Source organism: Panulirus ornatus, chromosome 72 (assembly GCF_036320965.1).
Source record: "Panulirus ornatus isolate Po-2019 chromosome 72, ASM3632096v1, whole genome shotgun sequence".
Lineage (NCBI taxonomy): Eukaryota > Metazoa > Arthropoda > Malacostraca > Decapoda > Palinuridae > Panulirus > Panulirus ornatus.
In genome coordinates, this window is record NC_092295.1 from 7,345,959 (window position 1) to 7,372,311 (window position 26,353).

General features: G+C 41.0%; 1 protein-coding gene across 1 annotated transcript in view; it reads left to right on the forward strand.

The window, feature by feature from the left end:
- LOC139748104 (TBC1 domain family member 16-like) overlaps window positions 1-26,353 on the forward strand; it is a 75,570-nt gene that overhangs the window by 32,299 nt on the left and 16,918 nt on the right. The window contains 6 exon segments of the mRNA XM_071660740.1: window positions 1,896-1,983; window positions 2,966-3,141; window positions 4,336-4,521; window positions 6,271-6,415; window positions 14,173-14,279; window positions 19,791-20,007. Of these exon segments, the coding sequence (XP_071516841.1) occupies window positions 1,896-1,983; window positions 2,966-3,141; window positions 4,336-4,521; window positions 6,271-6,415; window positions 14,173-14,279; window positions 19,791-20,007 (919 nt within the window).

Consider the following 26,353-nt stretch of genomic DNA (forward strand, 5'->3'; position numbering starts at 1 on the left):
GTTAAGTAAGAACCCCTGTATTCATGTGAAACTCGTATGTGACATCATGGGAATAGAGAAGTTAACTGTAAAACATGATGCACATGAAATTAATTCATGTTGGATTTTTTTTTTTTTCTTTTTTCATACTATTTGCCATTTCCCGCGATAGCGAGGTAGCGTTAAGAACAGAGGACTGGGTTTTTGAGGGAATACCCTCACCTGGCCCCCTTCTCTGTTCCTTCTTTTGGAAAATTAAAAAAAAAAAAAAAATATACATTGAAAAGAATGAATTTTCACATATGCATACAATACACTTAATAATGCCTCATATTTGCAGGACATGCAGTATTAACATAGTATAGCATGACAAATTTCATGAAGATTGTTGGATTATTTTGTAAAATATTAGTATGTGTTTCAAAGGTAAGAAACCTAATTTTCGTGTGTTTATGATACAGAGTGAGTATCCCTTACCCAAAATCTCTGGGACCAGAAGTGTTTTGGATTTTGGATTTTTTTTGGATTTTGGAATGTTTGCATACACACAGTGAGTTTTATGTATATGTGTTTGTATATGATTAGATGGGCCATTCATCGTCTGTTTCCAGGAGCTACCTTGCTGACACAGGAAACGGCAGTCCACTATAATAGAAAATAGATAATAACATAATAAGTTATGGAAAACAGGATGGTATGGAAACAGATGAGTTAAGAGTTGAGACATACCTCAGTGTTTCGACTGTTCAACGTTCTTCCTCGAGAGATACTGATTCCAGCATTCGGTGGGACCACTTTGTTTATGTCGTGCTGAGACTTGCACAGTGTAAATAAAGCAGTACTTGTCATTGCAAGGCCCTGTAGTGGGATGAGGCAAGAATACAGCATGAGGGCCTAAGCAAACAAATAAGAAAGATATTAGAAACGCCTTTCATCACTACCAAAGACACTGGTAACACAAGGTCTGGTTTCACATCTGATCACATCAGGCAGCAGAGATCACTGTGAACAAGTGGAGGTTGCAGGACAAATGATCTAATCAGAAAGCAACATGACTGGATGACCATCACTTTCTGGGGAATATGGTCCTGCTGAATGCTGGAATCAGTATCTTCTGAGGAAGACCATTGAAGGGTCAAAACGTTGAAGGATGTCTGACCCAAGTCTAAACACAAAATCCATTTATGTTCCATTTACACCTTATACACATAGCCTGAAGGTAATTCATTTAAAATTTTAATAATTTTGCACATGAAACAAAGTATGTGGAACATTGAACTATCAGAAAGCTAAGTTGTCACAACCTCAGCTTTTGTAAATGTATCCTCCAGAGTTATCTGCCTCATTAACAATGGTTTTTGTCTTGGAAGTCTCTCTTTGATTTTATAAACAGACAGGACTTCTTGCTTTGTTACGAATTCATGCTGCTCTAGTCTTTCAATGTCCATCACTCATTTTTACCATAACATCTATATGCACTTTTTCTGCAGTGTTAATAAAGTCATCCTCAACGTCTTACCATGATCACCTTGATTCAGAACCATTTCAGCTAATTCACTATTGGTCAGTGAATGAACAGCTGGAGTCTCACTATCTGCAGGCCTTTTTGACATTTTCAGCAATATCTTTGTACTACAGAGCAGGGAATAAGCAGAAAACACAGTGAGTAATGCATGTAGGTCTGGTGGTGATGATGATCAGTAACAAACTGGTGCCAACAGAGCTTCAGAGCCTAGCATGGGTAAGTCAGGTCAGAAGTGGAATTTTTCCATTGTAACATCATGTTGCTGCTCAAAAAGTTTTGGACTTTTAGATTAGGGACACAACCTGTACTAAATCAGAAAATTGTTTTGTAGATTTCATTTATTTTCTCCTCTAAAGTACTGAACCATCTGACTTGCAATATTTATTTGAAGGCCACAAGTAAGTGAATCTGAGCTTCATCCAGAAGAGGGTCAGCATAAATGCTTAGATGCGGATTCCTGGATCACCTACTTTAATGAGGTAAGAATTAGTGATCACATAAAGATTGTTGAGAGATGGATTAGGGATTGTGAAAAAGTGTATTGAGTAATGCGAGTGAAATTAGGCACAGGAGAAGATCCAAGGAAACAAATGGCAGCAAAGTGAGGGAATATGTTGTAAGAGGAATGCTGTTGGTGGGTATGATATTGAGGGACATGAATAATCCCAGTCTGATACAACAGCTAGAATATATAGATACTTGTGTGAGAACGCTGTATCCAGCATGTGTTAGAAATCTAAAGTAATCACTCACTTTTGTGTGGATAAGGTCTTTGAAGAAGTTAACTCTGGGCTTACACATTATTGCCTCTTTTCATGAAGCACACTTGGGATTGTTATCATCTTGTTCATAATCTTCTGTATCTCATTTTGTATTCAAGCTGTGGCTTGATTTAACATTGATTTTTGACTAAGTGATAACAAAATGTTTATTGAGTTTGCATTGAAGAACTTTTAATGCAGCTAGAGGATAAAAAATATACATCCCTTTGGACCAAGTATTAGTCAGATTTTGGAGTTTTATGTGTCTAGAAATACTTGAGCCACAAATTATGGACCGAACAGATTGGAACCTTTATAGAATGTTTGGTAAGCCTGATGCAGGTTTATAAATTATTTGTTTTTCTTTTATGTGTGTTTGCATTTTCCTGTCATAGCGTGGTACGAAGAAATAAGTAGGCCTTAGACAAAATCTTCTAGCTTAGTTCTTTCCATTGATCCATACTTTGAAAGTAACTGTATATTCACTTTTGTTCTCTTATTTCATATGTGTAAATGTGCTTTAGTTACAAAATGTAACAGTCAGTACTGGAGAAGCTTGCTCCAAGTTGGTGGTAATCCTGAATGCACTGGACACTGGATTTTGTGAGTTTACTTATTTTTTTGATCATCAACCTACATTACACAATTTACTTTTATGAGGATAACACAATCACACTTTTTCCCCTTTGACAAAATACAGGAGGGACAAATTGAAGATGATCTCACGCTTCGGCGAGCTATTTTCTTTGGTGGTGTTGAACCTCAGCTTAGAGCCAACGTGTGGCCATTCCTTCTCCACAGTTATGACTTCCGCACTACATTCCAGCAGCGCCAACTTATCATGGAGGAGAAACATCAGATCTATCAGAGAATCAAGTATGACCTTGTCAAGACATAGTTTTTTTTTTTTTTTTTTTTTTTTTTTTTTACTTTGTCGCTGTCTCCCGCGTTTGCGAGGTAGCGCAAGGAAACAGACGAAAGAAATGGCCCAACCCCCCCCCCATACACATGTACATACACACGTCCACACACGCAAATATACATACCTACACAGCTTTCCATGGTTTACCCCAGACGCTTCACATGCCTTGATTCAATCCACTGACAGCACGTCAAACCCTGTATACCACATCGCTCCAATTCACTCTATTCCTTGCCCTCCTTTCACCCTCCTGCATGTTCAGGCCCCGATCACACAAAATCTTTTTCACTCCATCTTTCCACCTCCAATTTGGTCTCCCTCTTCTCCTCGTTCCCTCCACCTCCAACACATATATCCTCTTGGTCAATCTTTCCTCACTCATTCTCTCCATGTGCCCAAACCATTTCAAAACACCCTCTTCTGCTCTCTCAACCACGCTCTTTTTATTTCCACACATCTCTCTTACCCTTACGTTACTTACTCGATCAAACCACCTCACACCACACATTGTCCTCAAACATCTCATTTCCAGCACATCCATCCTCCTGCGCACAACTCTATCCATAGCCCACGCCTCGCAACCATACAACATTGTTGGAACCACTATTCCTTCAAACATACCCATTTTTGCTTTCCGAGATAATAGTTAGACAAGACATAGTTAGCTCTGCAATTTTGATTAGTCTTTAGCCAAATTCTGAAGATACAGTATATGCCTGGTAATACCATTTATTTTATCCACCAGCTGCCACTTTCATTGTGTTCAGCAACCTCTTTTTTATACACCTATCAAGTATGTATATGTGCATCCATAAACATTTCTCCTGCATTTAAGAAAACCTTATTTTTTGAAGCCAAATTTAGAATGTAGAGTACCTTCCTTCAATAATTTTACAAACACATGTTTTTCCTCCAATCTCATCAGAGCTCTTAATATATTATTTAGATATTTGAACTCATCGTATTCTTTTTATTCAGTTGACTATTATACTATATAAAGTCTTGTGGCATTATACTTTATATTGCTTGTAAGCCATAAGGAAGGCAACTACAGATTGGTTTTATTTGATAATTCATTTAGCACCCTTATGAGTTTTTTTTGTTTTTGCCAAAACTTGATTCAGACCTGCATTTACTTTTTCACACAGTTCAGTTAGAGAAAACATGTCTGGTGAAGAGCAAGACTGGTTCAGAAGAAATGTTCTGTGCACAGTTGAAAAGGATGTTGTTCGCACTGACCGATCTAACCCGTGCTTTGCTGGTAATGATAACCCTAACTTGGAGAAGATGAAGAGAATTCTTTTGAACTTTGCTGTGCATAATCCAGTTATGGGGTAAGTAAATATTTAGGCTAGAAAATTGTTGCTTAAGTATTTGGAAAAACTCCCCTTCTTTCCATATTGTTTTCTGTGCTAGTTCTTTTTAGAAACTTTGTTATCATTTACATATTTTCACTTTGTGTTTTCTGCTTTCTGCATTTTTTTCTTAGTTTGTTTTTATTACAAATGGCAGCTAGAGAGTGGATGTGTGCAGATGTGACCTTTCTTTTTCTGTTCCTTGTGGTACCTTGCTAACATGGGAAATGCTGGCCAAGAATGAAAAAAGATTTATGTTCTTATTTATGTTTTCCTTATTCAGATTGACCGACAGATGTAGGGTTAAAACAACTAGAGGAACTAATATGAAATGAAGAAAGAAACTTTTTAAAAAATTGTGAAAAATACTTTTTCAGTTTAAGAATGGTGTATGAATGGAGTAAGATGACTGAAGACATGGTTAATGTAGACAGCATACATAGAAATGTACATTGTATGGTTATAAAGAATGATCAAGATAGTGTAAAACTCCCTTCCTGTACAATACAGATATGTAATTACATCATATGGCATTCAAAGATTTGTTAAGTTTTGATATATATCTGGTATCCAGGGAAACATTTTTGATAGCCCATTTAATAAGTAGTCAAAACATAGGTCTGGTTAAATCACTGTGTTCTTTGTTTGATCTGTATTGACTTTAAGAACTGTTTTTCTTCATAGGTATCTTTTGCCTATCATAATGTCTACAGTGACAGAAGGTGTACTTGTTACCCTGTACGTAAATTTTAAAATGTGTCAAAATTGTCTGTTCTTCAGTTTCTTAACCTTTAAAAATGCTAATTTTGGAGCACATGTCACATGCAGCTGTTGTCACAATTCACAGCAGTATTACAAAATGGAACACAGACAGCTGTATAATCCAAACTTTGTCCAGCAAATTGCAGACTTCATTATGCAGAGAATCAGCTCAGACAAAATTATGCTTCATCAAGAGAACTGTAGAATAAAACCAAACTGAAGAGCACCATCAACAACCCAGCATTAATATGATCATCATCAGCAATTATTTCATTTTATTCACTGCCTTGATTACACATAGGGTTTGATGTTGATAAAGTGTAATAACTGGAAAGCATATAACAAACTGCACATTTTCCTCTACAAAACCATCAGAAACCAACTCTTTTGAATGATAAAGAAATCCACTCTTCCCATTCCATCCCACACCACACACATGAAGCATTTCTAACCACAACCAACAGTTTTCTTTTCCAAAGGAACACACAGACATATTCAAAATACTACTCTTGAACACACTGACATATGCAAACTACTACTTATAAATCAAACGAACCAGCCATTCCACTAAATAGAATCCACCCCACAACAATCGGTCTCTCATTTTCCACTCCTGCTGACAGTCAGGGTGCAGTTAAATCCTAAGAGAACTCTGCAAGTGGCCCTGACAACATATCAGACTTCCACTTCAAATGCTCAGGCATATATACAATTCAAGTACTTACAGATATCTCAACCACCCTTGGTTCAACCACAAAATCTCAGTCTCATGGTAATCTACAAGTATAATACCCTTCCCGAAACCATCTAAGTATTCCAGATCCTCTTCTCATTACAAAGGAGTCCACAATTTTCCTGTTACTTATCGTAGTGCAGCCTTGAAGCCTCAGGATTTTGTGAGACTAAGGCAGTGAGCCCCAAACTGATGTGGGGGAAAATGTTCAATGTTCAATTTTTTTTTCATAGGTATACACAAGGAATGTCCGATATATTAGCACCGATTTTGGCTGAAGTGCGTAACGAGGCAGACGTTTTTTGGTGTTTTACTGGTCTCATGAGCAAGACTATCTTCGTAACATCACCAAAGGATGAGGACATGGAGAAGAATCTGGTTAGTAAGAATTTGAATGATTATTCATCATAAGGTATTAAAGGCTCCATCAAATTCATATTATAGACACAAGAGCATGAGAGCAAATGACATGAGGATACTGGGTAAGGAATGGGATGTATTTAGGGAAGCAGTGATGGCATGTGCAAGAGATGCATGTGGCAGAAGAAAGGTGGGAGGTCTGCAGATTAAAAAAGGTAGTGAGTGGTGGTATGAAGAAGTAAAGTTGTTGGTGAAAGAGAAAGAGAGTGTTTGGATGATATTACAAGGAAGGAGTGCAAATGACCAGAAGAGGCATGAAAAAAAAATTGACAGGAGGTTAAGAGGAAGGTGCAAGGGTTGAAAAAGAGGGCAAATGAGAGTTGGGGTGAGAGAGTATCATCAAACTTTAAGGGGAATAGACAGATGTTTTGTAAGCAGGTAGATAATGTTTGTAAGACAGGAGAACAAATTTGAACATTAGTGAAAGGGGCAATGGGGAAGTAATAACGGGTAGTGATGAAGTGAGAAGATCGAGTGAGTATTTTGAAGGTTTGTTGAATGTGTTTCATGATAGAGTGGCAGATGTGAGGCGTTTTGGTTAGGGTGATGTACGAATTAAAAGGGTCTGGGAGAATGTTTTGGTCAAGAAAAAAAGAGGTAGTGAAAGCTTTGTAGAAGATGAAATCCAGCAAGGCGGTGGGTTTGGATGTAATTGCAGTAGAATTGATTACGAAAAGGGGTGATTGTGTTGTTGATTGGTTGGTAAGGGTATTCATTGTATGTGTGGATCAAGATGAAGTGCTTGAGGATTAGCAGAATGCATGCATAGTGCCATTGTACAAGGGCAAAGGGGATAAAGGTGAGTGTTCAAACTACAGAGGCATACGTTTGTTGAGTATTCTTGGGAAATTGTATGGGAGGGGATTGATTGTGAGGATGAAGGCATGTACAAAGCATCAGATCAGACTGGGGAGGAGCAGTGTGGTTTCAGAAGTGATAGAGGATGTGTGGATTAGGTGTTTGCTTTGAAGAATGTGTATGAGAAATATTTAAAAAAGTAGACGGATTTGTTTGTGGTATTTATGGATCTGGAGTTGATATAGATGCTTTATGGAAGGTTTAATAGTATACGGTGTGGGAGGTAAACTGCTAGAAGCATTGAAATGTTTTTACCAAGGATGTAAGGCATGTGTGCGATTAGGAAGAGAGGAGGTGATTGGTTTTCATTGAAGGTTGATCTGTGGTAGGTATGTGTAATGTCCCCATAGTTGTTTAATTTGTTTATGGATGGGGTGGTTAGGGAGGTAAATGCAAGAGTTTTAGAGAGAGGGGCTAATATGCAGTCAGTTAGGGATGAGAGGGCCTGGGAAATGAGTCAGTTGTTGTTTGCCAATTCTACATCTCTGGTGGCCGATTAAAGTGAGAAACTGTGGAAGTTGGTGACTGAGTTTGGAAAAGGGTCTGAAAGGAGAAAGTTGTGAGTAAATGTGAATAAGAGTAAGGTTATTAGGTTCATTAGGGTTGACGGACAAGTTAATTGGGATGTAAGTTTGAATGGAGAAAAATTGGAGAAAGTGAAGTTTTTTAGATATCTGGGAGTGGACTTAAGCAGCAGATGGAACCATAGAAGCAGAGGTGAGTCACAGGGTAGGGGGTAGGCTCTGGAAAGGATGAAGAAAGGGTGGAAGGAAAGAACATTATCTCGGAGAGCAAAAGTGGGGACGTTTGAAAGAATAGTAGTTCCAACAATATTATATGGTTGCGAGGCATGGACGTTTGTGTAAATAAATTATACATTTCCTTTTTTCCATAGCCAGAGGTTGAATCATTGTGACATTCATTTTTTTCATTCATTTCAAGCTAGAAGTTTCAGTTTTCTAAATTGTTTCTTACATTTTTCATATGTATATATATGTATGTGTGTGTGTGTGTATATGTGCGTATGTATGTGTATGTGTGTGTATGTGTATATGTATATATATATGTATATTATCCCTGATGATACAGCGCTGGTGGCTGATTCATGTGAGAAACTGCAGAAGCTGGTGACTGAGTTTGGTAAAGTGTGTGGAAGAAGAAAGTTAAGAGTAAATGTGAATAAGAGCAAGGTTATTAGGTACAGTAGGGTTGAGGGTCAAGTCAATTGGGAGGTGAGTTTGAATGGAGAAAAACTGGAGGAAGTGAAGTGTTTTAGATATCTGGGAGTGGATCTGGCAGCGGATGGAACCATGGAAGCGGAAGTGGATCATAGGGTGGGGGAGGGGGCGAAAATTTTGGGAGCCTTGAAAAATGTGTGGAAGTCGAGAACATTATCTCGGAAAGCAAAAATGGGTATGTTTGAAGGAATAGTGGTTCCAACAATGTTGTATGGTTGCGAGGCGTGGGCTATGGATAGAGTTGTGCGCAGGAGGATGGATGTGCTGGAAATGAGATGTTTGAGGACAATGTGTGGTGTGAGGTGGTTTGATCGAGTAAGTAACGTAAGGGTAAGAGAGATGTGTGGAAATAAAAAGAGCGTGGTTGAGAGAGCAGAAGAGGGTGTTTTGAAATGGTTTGGGCACATGGAGAGAATGAGTGAGGAAAGATTGACCAAGAGGATATATGTGTCGGAGGTGGAGGGAACGAGGAGAAGAGGGAGACCAAATTGGAGGTGGAAAGATGGAGTGAAAAAGATTTTGTGTGATCGGGGCCTGAACATGCAGGAGGGTGAAAGGAGGGCAAGGAATAGAGTGAATTGGAGCGATGTGGTATACAGGGGTTGACGTGCTGTCAGTGGATTGAATCAAGGCATGTGAAGCGTCTGGGGTAAACCATGGAAAGCTGTGTAGGTATGTATATTTGCGTGTGTGGACGTGTGTATGTACATGTGTATGGGGGGGGGTTGGGCCATTTCTTTCGTCTGTTTCCTTGCGCTACCTCGCAAACGCGGGAGACAGCGACAAAGTATAAAAAAAAAAAAAAAAAAAAATTATCCCTGGGGATAGGGGTGAAAGAATACTTCCCACGTATTCCTCGCGTGTCGTAGAAAGCGACTAGAGGGGACGGGAGCGGGGGGCCAGAAATCCTCCCCTCCTTGTATTAACTTTCTAAAATGGGAAACAGAAGAAGGAGTCACGCGGGGAGTGCTCATCCTCCTCGAAGGCTCAGAGTGGGCTGCCTAAATGTGTGTGGATGTAACCAAGATGTGAAAAAAGGAGAGATAGGTAGTATGTTTGAGGAAAGGAACCTGGATGTTTTGGCTCTGAGTGAAACGAAGCTCAAGGGTAAAGGGGAAGAGTGGTTTGGGAATGTCTGGGGAGTAAAGTCAGGGGTTAGTGAGAGGACAAGAGCAAGGGAAGGAGTAGCAATACTTCTGAAACAGGAGTTGTGGGAGTATGTGATAGAGTGTAAGAAAGTAAATTCTCGATTAATATGGGTAAAACTGAAAGTTGATGGAGAGAGGTGGGTGATTATTGGTGCATATGCACCTGGGCATGAGAAGAAAGATCAAGAGAGGCAAGTGTTTTGGGAGCAGCTGAATGAGTGTGTTAGTGGTTTTGATGCACGAGACCGGGTTATAGTGATGGGTGATTTGAATGCAAAGGTGAGTAATGTGGCAGTTGAGGGAATAATTGGTATACATGGGGTGTTCAGTGTTGTAAATGGAAATGGTGAAGAGCTTGTAGATTTATGTGCTGAAAAAGGACTGATGATTTGGAATACCTGGTTTAAAAAGCGAGATATACATAAGTATACTTATGTAAGTAGGAGAGATTGCCAGAGAGCGTTATTGGATTACGTGTTAATTGACAGGCGTACGAAAGAGAGACTTTTGGATGTTAATGTGCTGAGAGGTGCAACTGGAGGGATGTCTGATCATTATCTTGTGGAGGCTAAGGTGAAGATTTGTATGGGTTTTCAGAAAAGAAGAGTGAATGTTGGGGTGAAGAGGGTGGTGAGAGTAAGTGAGCTTGAGAAGGAGACCTGTGTGAGGAAGTACCAGGAGAGACTGAGTACAGAATGGAAAAAGGTGAGAACAATGGAAGCAAGGGGAGTGGGGGAGGAATGGGATGTATTTAGGGAATCAGTGATGGATTGCGCAAAAGATGCTTGTGGCATGAGAAGAGTGGGAGGTGGGTTGATTAGAAAGGGTAGTGAGTGGTGGGATGAAGAAGTAAGAGTATTAGTGAAAGAGAAGAGAGAGGCATTTGGACGATTTTTGCAGGGAAAAAATGCAATTGAGTGGGAGATGTATAAAAGAAAGAGACAGGAGGTCAAGAGAAAGGTGCAAGAGGTGAAAAAAAGGGCAAATGAGAGTTGGGGTGAGAGAGTATCATTAAATTTTAGGGAGAATAAAAAGATGTTCTGGAAAGAGGTAAATAAAGTGCGTAAGACAAGGGAGCAAATGGGAACTTCAGTGAAGGGCGCAAATGGGGAGGTGATAACAAGTAGTGGTGATGTGAGAAGGAGATGGAGTGAGTATTTTGAAGGTTTGCTGAATGTGTTTGATGATAGAGTGGCAGATATAGGGTGTTTTGGTCGAGGTGGTGTGCAAAGTGAGAGGGTTAGGGAAAATGATTTGGTAAACAGAGAAGAGGTAGTGAAAGCTTTGTGTAAGATGAAAGCCGGCAAGGCAGCAGGTTTGGATGGTATTGCAGTGGAATTTATTAAAAAAGGGGGTGACTGTATTGTTGACTGGTTGGTAAGGTTATTTAATGTATGTATGACTCATGGTGAGGTGCCTGAGGATTGGCGGAATGCGTGCATAGTGCCATTGTACAAAGGCAAAGGGGATAAGAGTGAGTGCTCAAATTACAGAGGTATAAGTTTGTTGAGTATTCCTGGTAAATTATATGGGAGGGTATTGATTGAGAGGGTGAAGGCATGTACAGAGCATCAGTTTGGGGAAGAGCAGTGTGGTTTCAGAAGTGGTAGAGGATGTGTGGATCAGGTGTTTGCTTTGAAGAATGTATGTGAGAAATACTTAGAAAAGCAAATGGATTTGTATGTAGCATTTATGGATCTGGAGAAGGCATATGATAGAGTTGATAGAGATGCTCTGTGGAAGGTATTAAGAATATATGGTGTGGGAGGAAAGTTGTTAGAAGCAGTGAAAAGTTTTTATCGAGGATGTAAGGCATGTGTACGTGTAGGAAGAGAGGAAAGTGATTGGTTCTCAGTGAATGTAGGTTTGCGGCAGGGGTGTGTGATGTCTCCATGGTTGTTTAATTTGTTTATGGATGGGGTTGTTAGGGAGGTAAATGCAAGAGTTTTGGAAAGAGGGGCAAGTATGAAGTCTGTTGGGGATGAGAGAGCTTGGGAAGTGAGTCAGTTGTTCTTCGCTGATGATACAGCGCTGGTGGCTGATTCATGTGAGCAACTGCAGAAACTGGTGACTGAGTTTGGTAAAGTGTGTGGAAGAAGAAAGTTAAGAGTAAATGTGAATAAGAGCAAGGTTATTAGGTACAGTAGGGTTGAGGGTCAAGTCAATTTGGAGGTGAGTTTGAATGGAGAAAAACTGGAGGAAGTGAAGTGTTTTAGATATCTGGGAGTGGATCTGGCAGCGGATGGAACCATGGAAGCGGAAGTGGATCATAGGGTGGGGGAGGGGGCGAAAATTCTGGGGGCCTTGAAGAATGTGTGGAAGTCGAGAGCATTATCTCGGAAAGCAAAAATGGGTATGTTTGAAGGAATAGTGGTTCCAACAATGTTGTATGGTTGCGAGGCGTGGGCTATGGATAGAGTTGTGCGCAGGAGGATGGATGTGCTGGAAATGAGATGTTTGAGGACAATGTGTGGTGTGAGGTGGTTTGATCGAGTGAGTAACGTAAGGGTAAGAGAGATGTGTGGAAATAAAAAGAGCGTGGTTGAGAGAGCAGAAGAGGGTGTTTTGAAGTGGTTTGGGCACATGGAGAGGATGAGTGAGGAAAGATTGACCAAGAGGATATATGTGTCAGAGGTGGAGGGAACAAGGAGAAGAGGGAGACCAAATTGGAGGTGGAAAGATGGAGTGAAAAAGATTTTGTGTGATCGGGGCCTGAACATGCAGGAGGGTGAAAGGAGGGCAAGGAATAGAGTGAATTGGATCGATGTGGTATACCGGGGTTGACGTGCTGTCAGTGGATTGAATCAAGGCATGTGAAGCGTCTGGGGTAAACCATGGAAAGCTGGGTAGGTATGTATATTTGCGTGTGTGGACGTATGTATATACATGTGTATGGGGGGGGGGGTTGGGCCATTTCTTTCGTCTGTTTCCTTGCGCTACCTCGCAAACGCGGGAGACAGCGACAAAGTATAATTAAAAAAAAAAATAATAAAAAAAGTTTGAATGGAGAAAAATTGGAGAAAGTGAAGTTTTTTAGATATCTGGGAGTGGACTTAAGCAGCAGATGGAACCATAGAAGCAGAGGTGAGTCACAGGGTAGGGGGTAGGCTCTGGAAAGGATGAAGAAAGGGTGGAAGGAAAGAACATTATCTCGGAGAGCAAAAGTGGGGACGTTTGAAGGAATAGTAGTTCCAACAATATTATATGGTTGCGAGGCATGGGCTATAGATAAGGTTCTTTGAAGGAAGGTGGATTTGTTGGAGATGAAATGTTTGAGGACAGGATGTGGTGTGAGGTGGTTTGATCAAGTATGTAATGAAAGGGAAAGAGAGATGTACGGAAATATAAAGAGTGTGGTTGAGAGAGCAGAAGAGGGTGTGTTAAAATGGTTTGGACATATGGAGAGAATGAGTGTGGAAAGGTTGACAGAGAGGATATATGTGTCAGAGGTGAACAGAGGGAGGGAACAAGGAGAAGTAGTAGACCAAATTGGAGGTGGAAGGATGAAGTGAAAAAGATTTTGAGTGATTGGGGCCTGAACATACGGGAGGGTGAGAGGTGTGCAAGGAATAGAGTGAAATGGAACGATGTGGTATACCAAGGTCGACAAGCTGTCAGTGGACTGAACCAGGGCATGTGAAACGTCTGGGATAAACCATGGAAAGTTTTGTGGGTCCTGGATGTGGATAGGGAGCTGTGGTTTCAGTGCATTACACATGATAGCTAGAGACTGAGTGTGAATGAATGTGGCCTTTTTTGTTTTCCTGGTGCTACCTCACTGAAGCATGGGGGTAGCGATGTTGTTTCCTGTTGGGTGGGGTAGCGCCAGGAATGGATGAAGGCTAGCAAGTATGAATATATACATGTGTATATACATGTATGTGTGTATAAGTATGTATGTATATGTGTATATGTTGATATTTATGTATGTACATGTGTATGTGTTGATATTTATGTATGTATAAGTGTATACGTTGATATTTGTATGTATATGGACATCTATGTACATTAATGTGTATATGAGTGGATGGGCCATTCTTCTTCTGTTTCCTGGCGCAGCCTCGCTGAAGTGGGAAACAGTGATCAAGTATGATGAACAGAATAAGTAAATTATGATATCTATGGTGATAGGGAAGAAAGAATACTTCCCATGTATTCCCTGTGTGTTGCAAAAGGCAACCAAAAGGGGAGGGAGCGAGAGGCTGGAAATCCTCCCCTCCAGTTTTTTTTTACTTTTCCAAAAGAATGAACAGAAAAGGGACCTAGTGAAGATTTTTCCTCTTAGGCTCAGTCCTCTGTTCTTAACACTACCTCGCTAGTGTGGGAAATGGTGAATATGTATTAAAAAAAGGAATATGATTATGTTTAGACATTGCAGTCATCAGTTTGCTATATGATCCATCTATTTACTATAACCTGTGCATATCTTTATAGGCTAGCAACTAATTTCTCAACTATTCACTGTATGCAGAGTTACTTAAGGGAGTTACTTCGATTGATGACACCACGCTTCTTCTATCATATGGCCAAGCAGCAAGATGGGATGGATCTACTCTTCTGTCATCGCTGGATACTCCTGTATGTCACTGCTGAAGGATATATTTACCATGTCTTCCCTTATGTTCCTCTCCCAGACCAGAATTCCTGGTCGCCTGTCTGGGGACTTGCAATGCACCGGTGGCTCATAGGTCAAAATATGTTCATTATTTCTCTGCTTTTGCATGAAGTGCAGCCTTGAAGCTGCAAAAGTTCCATAACGGTGGTTCTAGAATTACTTGTTGATGATATGGGCTAATCTAGGGCAAATGAAGCATTCAGGGGAAACCACAGAAAGGCTTTTGGCCTGGTTATGGATGGGCAGTTGTATTTGATTCATTGTACATGACAGCTAGAAAGTGGATGAGAGTGAAAGAGTCCATATCTTTGTCTGTTTGGTGCTACCTTGCAAGTGCAGGAAATGGAAAATTATTTTGAAAGACATTTCTTATTCATATTTGTTCACCATTTCCCACCAGAGCCAATATTCTTAGGCACACCCCACAGACCTCTCTGTGGTTTCCCGCAGTTTCCCTTAACCACTTCACATACCCTGGTTCAGCCCATGGACAGCACGTCATTCTCTATATACCACATCACTCCAATTTGCTATATCTTATGCATTTCTCAGACCCTCTTAAAAGTTAAGGCCCTGAATCCTCAAATCATTTCACTTCATTTTTCATTTCTTATTTGATCTTCATTTTCTCCTTGTTCACTCCACTTCTGATATGTATATTGTCTTAGCATCACTTTACTCATCCTCTACATGTTATCATATCATTTTGGCACACACTCATTAGCTGTCTCATATATTCTCTTCTTTCTGCCACATCTCTCTGTTACCGTGTTGTTCCTTACTCAGTCAATCCTTCTTACCCCACATATTGTCTTGAAGTATTGAATTTCCAACACATCCACCCTTGTATATACTTTTTGATATAGGACCCATACCTCACATTCTTACTACACTGTTGAGATTACTATACCATTTAACATATCCATCTTTGACCTCACCATATTTTGATGCACTCATCTGTGCACCTAAGACCTAACTCCCTTTTTGGCTAACTTCAGTTTCCGTGGTTGCACCTTCTGTCGTATCCACTCCTCAGTATTTGTAATACTCCACTTTCTCCGGGTTCTACATTCAAGGTAAAACTTTCACATTTTACACACTCATCACTTACTCCTTTACATACCTCACAAAGAAACACACACAAAAGAACTGCACCTTTTATCCTGATGTCCTGTTTGGTTGACACAGCTGGCTTCCTGAGTACCACAGAAACCCTGTTAGAGGGGATCCTGGAACATGGCTCCATAGAAGGGTATTCTTGGACAACAAGGTACAGGTAAAAGTATGTATTTTACATGGAAAAGTTTTAAAAGTTGGGTATATTGGTCTTGGTCACAGCTTCAGAATATGAAATGATATGAATCTTGGGTTGAAATACTGTTTGCTTGCCTTTATGGCCTGTAATTGAGTCAGGGAATGATTACAATTTTAAGACGTTTTCTATTGATTCGCCACGTATATATTGGATATATATCAGCTCGGGGATGCATTTTGAGATACTTTCCATGATTATTTCAAGCTTAGAAGTGTTTGATTGTGGTATATTTTGATTTAAAAAAAAAATATTTTTTGCTATTTAGAAAAAGTTTTTTGGCTGTAATATACCCTGAACCCACAGTATTTGGTATTTTTCTCAAGGAAACAGGTTAGAGTCCAAACCTCAGTACAGGGAATATTTTTTGAGCTGAATATTAATCTGGAGTTGAAATATTGTTTGGCCATCTGTACGACCTGTAATGAAGTCATGAAATGATGACAGTTTTAAAACATTTCCTGTTGATTTGCTTTGTATTCATTGGGTACCTTTCAGCTAGGGGAAGCGTTACGAGTTATTTTTGTTGATAATGTGAAGTATAGAAGTGCTTGATTATGTTCATATATGTTATATTTCGAAACCTCAATTTATTATTATTATTATTATTTATTTATATTTATTTTGTGTTGTCGCTGTCTCCTGCGGTAGCGAGGTAGCGCAAGGAAGCATTACGAGTTATTTTTGTTGATAATGTGAAGTAGAGAAGTGCTTGATTATGTTCATATATGTTATATTTCGAAATCTCCTCAGTCGTTACGTCGTTAAGCTGACCAGCCAATGACGGTAGAGCGCGTCTTGTGAGGAGGGCAGTCGATCAGTGGACAGTGAAATGTCAGCATATTTATATTTATTTTGTGTTGTTGCTGTCTCCCGCGGTAGCGAGGTAGCGCAAGGAAACAGACGAAAGAATGGCCCAACCCACCCACATACACATGTATATACATACACGTCCACACACGCAAATATACATACCTAAACATCTCAATGTATACATATAATTACACACACAGACATATACATATATATACATGTACATAATTCATACTGTCTGCCTTTATTCATTCCCATTGCCACCCCGCCCCCCTCATGTGTGCGAGGTAGCGCTAGGAAAAGACAACAAAGGCCACATTCGTTCACACTCAGTCTCTAGCTGTCATGTATAATGCACCGAAACCACAGTTCCCTTTCCACATCTAGGCCCCACAAAACTTTCCATGGTTTACCCCAGATGCTTCACATGCCCTGGTTCAATCCATTGACAGCATGTCAACCCTGGTATACCACATCATTCCAATTCACTCTGTTCCTTGCATGCCTTTCACCCTCCTGCATGTTCAGGCCCTGATCACTCAAAATCTTTTTCACTCCATCTTTCCACCTCCAATTTGGTCTCCCACTTCTTGTTCCCTCCACCTCTGACACATATATCCTCTTTGTCAACCTTTCATCACTCATTCTCTCCATGTGACCAAACCATTTAAAAACACCCTCTTTTGCTCTCTCAACCACACTCTTTTTATTACCACTCATCTTTCTTACCCTTTCATTACTTACTCGATCAAACCACCTCACACCACATATTGTCCTCATACATCTCATTTCCAGCACATCCACCCTCCTCTGCATTACTCTATCTGTAGCCCATGCCTCGCAACGATATAACATGGTTGGAACCACTATTCTTTCAAACATACCCATTTTTGCTTTCCGAGATAACGTTCTCGCCTTCCACACATTTTTCAACACTCCCAGAACTTTCACCCCCTCCCCCACCCTTTGACTCACTCCCGCTTCCATGGTTCCATCCACTGCCAAATCCACTCCCAGATATCTAAAACACCTCACCTCCTCCAGTTTTTCTCCATTCAAACTTACCTCCCAGTTGACTTGTCCCTCAACCCTACTGCACCTAATAACCTTGCTCTTATTCACATTTACTCTCAGCTCTCTTCTTTCACACACTTTACACCAAACTCAGTCACCAGTTTCTGCAGTTTCTCACATGAATCAGCCACCAGCCCTGTATCATCAGCAAACAACAACTGACTCACTTCCCAAGCCCTCTCATCCATAACAGACTGCATTCTTGCCCATCTCTCCAAAAGTATTGCATTTACCTCCCTAACAACCCTATCCATAAACAAATTAAACAACCATGGAGACATCACGCACCCCTGCCACAAACCGATGTTCACTGAGAACCAATTACTTACCTCTCTTCCTACTCACACACATGCCTTACATCCTTGATAAAAACTTTTCACTGCTTCTAACATCTTGCCTCCCACACCATATATTTTTAATACCTTCCACAGAGCATCTCTATCATATGACTTCTCCAGATCCATAAAAGCTACATACAAATCCATTTGCTTTTCTAAGTATTTCTCTCACATTCTTCAAAGCAAATACCTGATCCACACATCCTCTGCCACTTCTGAAACCACACTGCTCTTCCTCAATCTGATGCTCTGTACATGCCTTCACCCTCTCTATCAATACTTTCCCATATATTTTCCCAGGAATACTCAACAAACTTATACCTCTGTAATTCGAGCACTCGCCGTTATCCCCTTTGCCTTTGTACAGTGGCACTATGCATGCATTCTGCCAATCCTTAGGCACCTTACCATAAGTCATACATTCATACATTAAATATCCTTATCAAGCAGTCAACACAGTCACCCCCTTATTAGATAAGTTCCACAGCAATACCATCCAAACCCTCTACCTTGCCAACTTTCATCTTCTGCAAAGCTTTTACTACTTCTTCTCTGTTTACCAAATCATTCTCCCTAACCTTCTCACTTTGCACACCACCTTAACCAAAACACCTTATATCTGCCACTCTGTCTTCTAACACATTCAACAAACCTTCAAAATACTCACTCCGTCTCCTTCTAACATCACCACTACTTGTTATCACCTCCCCATTTGCCCCTTCACCGATGTTCCCATTTGTTCTCTTGTCTTACGCACTTTATTTACCTCCCTCCAAAACAACTTTTTATTCTCCCTAGAATTTAATGATACTCTCTCACCCCAACTCTCATTTGCCCACTTTTTCACCTCTTGCACCTTTCTCTTGACCTCCTGCCTCTTTCTTTTATGTATCTCCCAGTCCTTTGGACTATTTCCCTGCAAAACTCGTCCAAATGCCTCTCTGCTCTTTCACTAATAATCTTGATTAATCATCCCATCACTCACTATCCTTTCTAATCTGCTCACCTCCCACCTTTCTCATGCCACAAGCATCTTTTGCACAAGCCATCACTGCTTCCCTAAATATATCTCATTCCTCCCCCACTCCCCTTACGTCCTTTGCTCTCACCTTTTTCCATTCTGCACTGTTGCTCCTGGTACTTCCTCACACAAGTCTCCTTCCCAAGCTCACTTACTCTCACCACTCTCTTAACCCCAACATTTTCTCTTTTTTTCTGAAAACCTCTACAAATCTTTACCTTTGCCTCCACAAGATAATGATCAGACATCCATCCAGTTGCACCTCTCAGCACATTAACATCCAAAAGTGTCTCTTTCGCACGCCTATCAGTTAACACGTAATCCAGTAATGCTCTCTGACCATCTTTCCTACTTACATAATAAGGAATACTCTTCATGCTGAACACGAATCTAAGGAATAAATATTGTGTGTCCGTCTTTATGACTAGTAATTATGTCATTAGATGATTAAAATCTTGAGACATTTGCTGATGATTTAGTTCGTATATGTTGGCTAGGGGAAGTATTGTGAGATATTTTACATGGTTATTTGAATTATAGAAGTGTTTGATCATGTTAGATTTCAGTTTTGGAACAAGATTTTTTTTTGAACTAAAAAGTACCCTGAACTAGTCACTTGCAATTTTTGGTATTTTTCTCAGGGAAATAGATTTGCATCAGAACCTCAGAATAAAGAATATTTTACATTTTGAATATGAATCTGGGGTCGACATATTGTTTGGCATGCATGTGAACACTTAATTCTCTCTTAATGAATAGGAACAGAGTTAGTATTAGATAACATTGCATAATGTATATGCTTGATATTGATATATAGGGATAAATTACAGTTATGTTTTATATTGTCCTGCTAGGTAACATAGTAAGAAAAGACATTTTTGTTACTTGCTTTTGTAATACCATCATACTTTTTCAGGTGCTTCAAACGAGAGTTTCCAGAAGATGAGGCACTGGCCATGTGGGAGGCATGTTGGAGTAACTATCAAACAGACTACTTCCACCTTTTCTTGGTGGTGGCCATTGTTAGTTTGTATGGAAATGATGTTGTTGACCAGAAAATGCGACCTGATGAAACTTTGCTCTATTTCACATCTTTAGCCAATCATATGGATGGCCAGATGGCATTAAAAAAGGTGAACTTTTTGTTTGTGATACGTTCTTTCTCATGAGATGAAAGATTTAGTGTGTATATTATTGCTATGACTGTAAAAATGTTTCTTATGATGTAGGTCTATATAGATGGAGAAAAGGGGATAGATGATATGCATATATAGTGCATTGGTGGAATGCATGCATAGTGCCATTGTACAGTTGCAAAGGTGATAAAGGTGAGTGTTCAAATTACAGAGGTATAAGTTTGTTGAGTATTCCTGGGAAATTATATCGGAGGGTATTGATTGAGAGGGTAAAGGCATGTACAGAGCATCAGACTGGGGAATAGCAGTGTGGTTTCAGAAGTGGTAGAGGATGGGTGGATCAGATGTTTGCTTAGAAGAATGTACGTGAGAAATACCTAGAAAAACAGATGGGTTTATATGTAACATTTATGGATCTGAGGAAGGCATATGATAGGGTTGATTTACATGGTTTGTGGAAGGTATTAAGAGTATATGGTGTGGAAGTTAAGTTGCTAGAAGCAGTGAAAGTTTTTATCAAGGATGTAAGGCATGTGTACGGGTAGGAAGAGAGGAAAGTGATTGGTTCCCAGTGAATTTTGGTTTGCGGCAGGTGTGCATGATATCTCCATGTCTGTTCAATTTGTTTATGGATGGGGTGGTTAGGGAGGTGAATGCAAGAATTTTGAAGAGAGGGGCAAGTGTGCAGTCTGTTGTGGATGAGAGGGCTTGGGAAGTGAGTCAGTTGTTGTTCGCTGATGATACAGCACTGGTGGCTGATTCAGGTGAGAAACTGCAGAAGTTGGTGACTGAGTTTGGTAAAGTGTGTGAAAGAAGAAAGCTGAGAATGAATATGAATGAGAGCAAGGTTATTAGGTACAGTAGGGTTGAGGGACAAGTTTATTGGGAGGTGAGTTTGAATGGAGAAAAACTGGAGGAAGTGAAATGTTTTAGATATCTGGGAGCGGATTTAGCAGTGGATGGAACCATGGAAGTGGAAGTGAGTCAAAGGGTAGGGGAGGGGGCAAAGGTTCTGGGAGCGTTGAAGAATGTGTGGAAGGTGAGAACGTTATGTCGGAGAGTAAAAATGGGTATGTTTGAAGGAATAGTGGTTCCAACAACATTACATGGTTGCGAGGGATGGGCTGTAGATACAGTTGTGCGGAGGAGGGTGGATGTATTGGAAATGAAGTGTTTGAGGATGATATGTGGTGTGAGGTGGTTTGATCAAGTAAGTAATGAAAGGGTAAGAGAGATGTGTAGTAATAAAAAAAGTATGGTTGAGAGAGCAGAAGAGGGTGTATTGAAATGGTTTGGTCATATGGAGAGAATGAGTAAGGAAAGATTGACTAAGATGATATATTTGTCAGAGGTAAAGGGAACGAGAAGAAGTGGGAGACCAAGCTGGAGGTGGAAGGATGGAGTTAAAAAGATTTTGAGCGATCGGGGCCTGAACATACAGGAGCATGAAAGGCGTGCAAGGATTAGAGTGAATTGAAACGATGTGGTATACCTGGGTCGACTTGCTGTTAGTGGATTGAACCAGGGCATGTGAAGCGTCTGGGGTAAACTGTGGAAAGTTTTGTGGGGCCTGGATGTGGAAAGGGAGCTGTGGTTTTGGTGCATTACACATGACAGCTAGAGACTTTTTGTGAATGAATGTGGTCTTTGTTGTCTTTTCCTAGCGTTACCTTGGAGGGGGGGGGTGCTATTTCATGTGTGGTGCGGTGGCAACAGGAATGGATGAAGGCAGTAAGTATGAATATGTGCATGTGTATACATGTATATGTCTGTGTATGTATATTTTTTTTTTTTTTTGCTTTGTCGCTGTCTCCCGCGTTTTTGAGGTAGCGCAAGGAAACAGACGAAAGAAATAGCCCAACCCACCCCCATACACATGTATATACATACGTCCACACACGCAAATATACATACCTACACTGCTTTCCATGGTTTACCCCAGACGCTTCACATGCCCTGATTCAATCCACTGACAGCACGTCAACCCCGGTATACCACATCGCTCCAATTCACTCTATTCCTTGCCCTCCTTTCACCCTCCTGCATGTTCAGGCCCCGATCACACAAAATCTTTTTCACTCCATCTTTCCACCTCCAATTTGGTCTCCCTCTTCTCCTCGTTCCCTCCACCTCCGACACATATATCCTCTTGGTCAATCTTTCCTCACTCATTCTCTCCATGTGACCAAACCATTTCAAAACACCCTCTTCTGCTCTGTCAACCACGCTCTTTTTATTTCCACACATCTCTCTTACCCTTATGTTACTTACTCGATCAAACCACCTCACACCACACATTGTCCTCAAACATCTCATTTCCAGCACATCCATCCTCCTGCGCACAACTCTATCCATAGTCCACGCCTCGCAACCATGCAACATTGTTGGAACCACTATTCCTTCAAACATACCCATTTTTGCTTTCCGAGATAATGTTCTCGACTTCCACACATTCTTCAAGGCTCCCAGAATTTTCGCCCCCTCCCCCACCCTATGATCCACTTCCGCTTCCATGTTTCCATCCGCTGCCAGATCCACTCCCAGATATCTAAAACACTTCACTTCCTCCAGTTTTTCTCCATTCAAACTCACCTCCCAATTGACTTGACCCTCAACCCTACTGTACCTAATAACCTTGCTCTTATTCACATTTACTCTTAACTTTCTTCTTTCACACACTTTACCAAACTCAGTCACCAGCTTCTGCAGTTTCTCACATGAATCAGCCACCAGCGCTGTATCATCAGCGAACAACAACTGACTCACTTCCCAAGCTCTCTCATCCCCAACAGACTTCATCCTTGCCCCTCTTTCCAAAACTCTTGCATTCACCTCCCTAACAACCCCATCCATAAACAAATTAAACAACCATGGAGACATCACACACCCCTGCCGCAAACCTACATTCACTGAAAACCAATCACTTTCCTCTCTTCCTACACGTACACATGCCTTACATCCTCGATAAAAACTTTTCACTGCTTCTAACAACTTGCCTCCCACACCATATATTCTTAATACCTTCCACAGAGCATCTCTATCAACTCTATCATATGCCTTCTCCAGATCCATAAATGCTACATACAAATCCATTTGCTTTTCTAAGTATTTCTCACATACATTCTTCAAAGGGGGTGACTGTATTGTTGACTGGTTGGTAAGGTTATTTAATGTATGTATGACTCATGGTGAGGTGCCTGAGGATTGGCGGAATGCGTGCATAGTGCCATTGTACAAGGGCAAAGGGGATAAGAGTGAGTGCTCAAATTACAGAGGTATAAGTTTGTTGAGTATTCCTGGTAAATTATATGGGAGGGTATTGATTGAGAGGGTGAAGGCATGTACATAGCATCAGATTGGGGAAGAGCAGTGTGGTTTCAGAAGTGGTAGAGGATGTGTGGATCAGGTGTTTGCTTTGAAGAATGTATGTGAGAAATACTTAGAAAAGCAAATGGATTTGTATGTAGCATTTATGGAGCTGGAGAAGGCATATGATAGAGTTGATAGAGATGCTCTGTGGAAGGAATTAAGAATATATGGTGTGGGAGGAAAGTTGTTAGAAGCAGTGAAAAGTTTTTATCGAGGATGTAAGGCATGTGTACGTGTAGGAAGAGAGGAAAGTGATTGGTTCTCAGTGAATGTAGGTTTGCGGCAGGGGTGTGTGATGTCTCCATGGTTGTTTAATTTGTTTATGGATGGCGTTGTTAGGGAGGTAAATGCAAGAGTTTTGGAAAGAGGGGCAAGTATGAAGTCTGTTGGGGATGAGAGAGCTTGGGAAGTGAGTCAGTTGTTGTTCGCTGATGATACAGTGCTGGTGGCTGATTCATGTGAGAAACTGCAGAAGCTGGTGACTGAGTTTGGAAAAGTGTGTGGAAGAAGAAAGTTAAGAGTAAATGTGAATAAGAGCAAGGTTATTAGGTACAGTAGGGTTGAGGGTCAAGTCAATTGGGAGGTAAGTTTGAATGGAGAAAAACTGGAGGAAGTGAAGTGTTTTAGATATCTGGGAGTGGATCTGGCAGCGGATGGAACCATGGAAGCGGAAGTGGATCATAGGGTGGGGGAGGGGGCGAAAATCCTGGGGGCCTTGAAGAATGTGTGGAAGTCGAGAACATTATCTCGGAAAGCAAAAATGGGTATGTTTGAAGGAATAGTGGTTCCAACAATGTTGTATGGTTGCGAGGCGTGGGCTATGGATAGAGTTGTGCGCAGGAGGATGGATGTGCTGGAAATGAGATGTTTGAGGACAATGTGTGGTGTGAGGTGGTTTGATTGAGTGAGTAACGTAAGGGTAAGAGAGATGTGTGGAAATAAAAAGAGCGTGGTTGAGAGAGCAGAAGAGGGTGTTTTGAAGTGGTTTGGGCACATGGAGAGGATGAGTGAGGAAAGATTGACCTAGAGGATATATGTGTCGGAGGTGGAGGGAACAAGGAGAAGAGGGAGACCAAATTAGAGGTGGAAAGATGGAGTGAAAAAGATTTTGTGTGATCGGGGCCTGAACATGCAGGAGGGTGAAAGGAGGGCAAGGAATAGAGTGAGTTGGAGCGATGTGGTATACCGGGGTTGACGTGCTGTCAATGGATTGAAGCAGGGCATGTGAAGCGTCTGGGGTAAACCGTGGAAGGCTGTGGAGGTATGTATATTTGCGTGTGTGGACGTATGTATATACATGTGTATGGGGGGGGGGCATTTCTTTCGTCTGTTTCCTTGCGCTACCTCGCAAACGCGGGAGACAGCGACAAAGTATAATAATAATTCTTCAAAGCAAACACCTGATCCACACATCCTCTACCACTTCTGAAACCACACTGCTCTTCCCCAATCTGATGCTCTGTACATGCCTTCACCCTCTCAATCAATACCCTCCCATACAATTTGCCAGGAATACTCAACAAACTTATACCTCTGTAATTTGAGCACTCACTCTTATCCCCTTTGCCTTTGTACAATGGCACTATGCACGCATTCCGCCAATCCTCAGGCACCTCACCATGAGTCATACATACATTAAATAATCTTACCAACCAGTCAACAATACAGTCACCCCCTTTTTTAATAAATTCCACTGCAATACCATCCAAACCTGCTGCCTTGCCGGCTTTCATCTTCCGCAAAGCTTTTACTACCTCTTCTCTGTTTACCAAATCATTTTCCCTAACCCTCGCACTTTGCACACCACCTCGACCAAAACACCCTATATCTGCCACTCTATCATCAAACACATTCAACAAACCTTCAAAATACTCACTCCATCTCCTTCTCACATCACCACTACTTGTTATCACCTCCCCATTTGCGCCCTTCACTAAAGTTCCCATTTGCTCCCTTGTCTTATGCACTTTATTTACCTCCTTCCAGAACATCTTTTTATTCTCCCTAAAATTTAATGATACTCTCTCACCCAACTCTCATTTGCCCTCTTTTTCACCTCTTGCACCTTTCTCTTGACCTCCTGTCTCTTTCTTTTATACGTCTCCCACTCAATTTCATTTTTTCCCTGCAAAAATCGTCCAAATGCCTCTCTCTTCTCTTTCACTAATACTCTTACTTCTTCATCCCACCACTCACTACCCTTTCTAATCAACCCACCTCCCACTCTTCTCATGCCACAAGCATCTTTTGTGCAATCCATCACTGATTCCCTAAATACATCCCATTCCTCCCCCACTCCCCTTACTTCCATTGTTCTCACCTTTTTCCATTCTGTACTCAGTCTCTCCTGGTACTTCCTCACACAAGTTTCCTTCCCAAGCTCACTTACTCTCACCACCCTCTTCACCCCAACATTCACTCTTCTTTTCTGGAAACCCATACAAATCTTCACCTTAGCCTCCACAAGATAATGATCAGACATCCCTCCAGTTGCACCTCTCAGCACATTAACATCCAAAAGTCTCTCTTTCGTGCGCCTGTCAATTAACACGTAATCCAATAACGCTCTCTGGCCATCTCTCCTACTTTCATAAGTATACTTATGTATTTTTTTTTTTTTTTTATACTTTGTCGCTGTCTCCCGCGTTTGCGAGGTAGCGCAAGGAAACAGACGAAAGAAATGGCCCAACCCCCCCCCATACACATGTATATACATACGTCCACACACGCACATATACATACCTACACAGCTTTCCATGGTTTACCCCAGACGCTTCACATGTCTTGATTCAATCCACTGACAGCACGTCAACCCCGGTATACCACATTGCTCCAATTCACTCTATTCCTTGCCCTCCTTTCACCCTCCTGCAAGTTCAGGCCCCGATCACACAAAATCTTTTTCACTCCATCTTTCCACCTCCAATTTGGTCTCCCTCTTCTCCTCGTTCCCTCCACCTCCGACACATATATC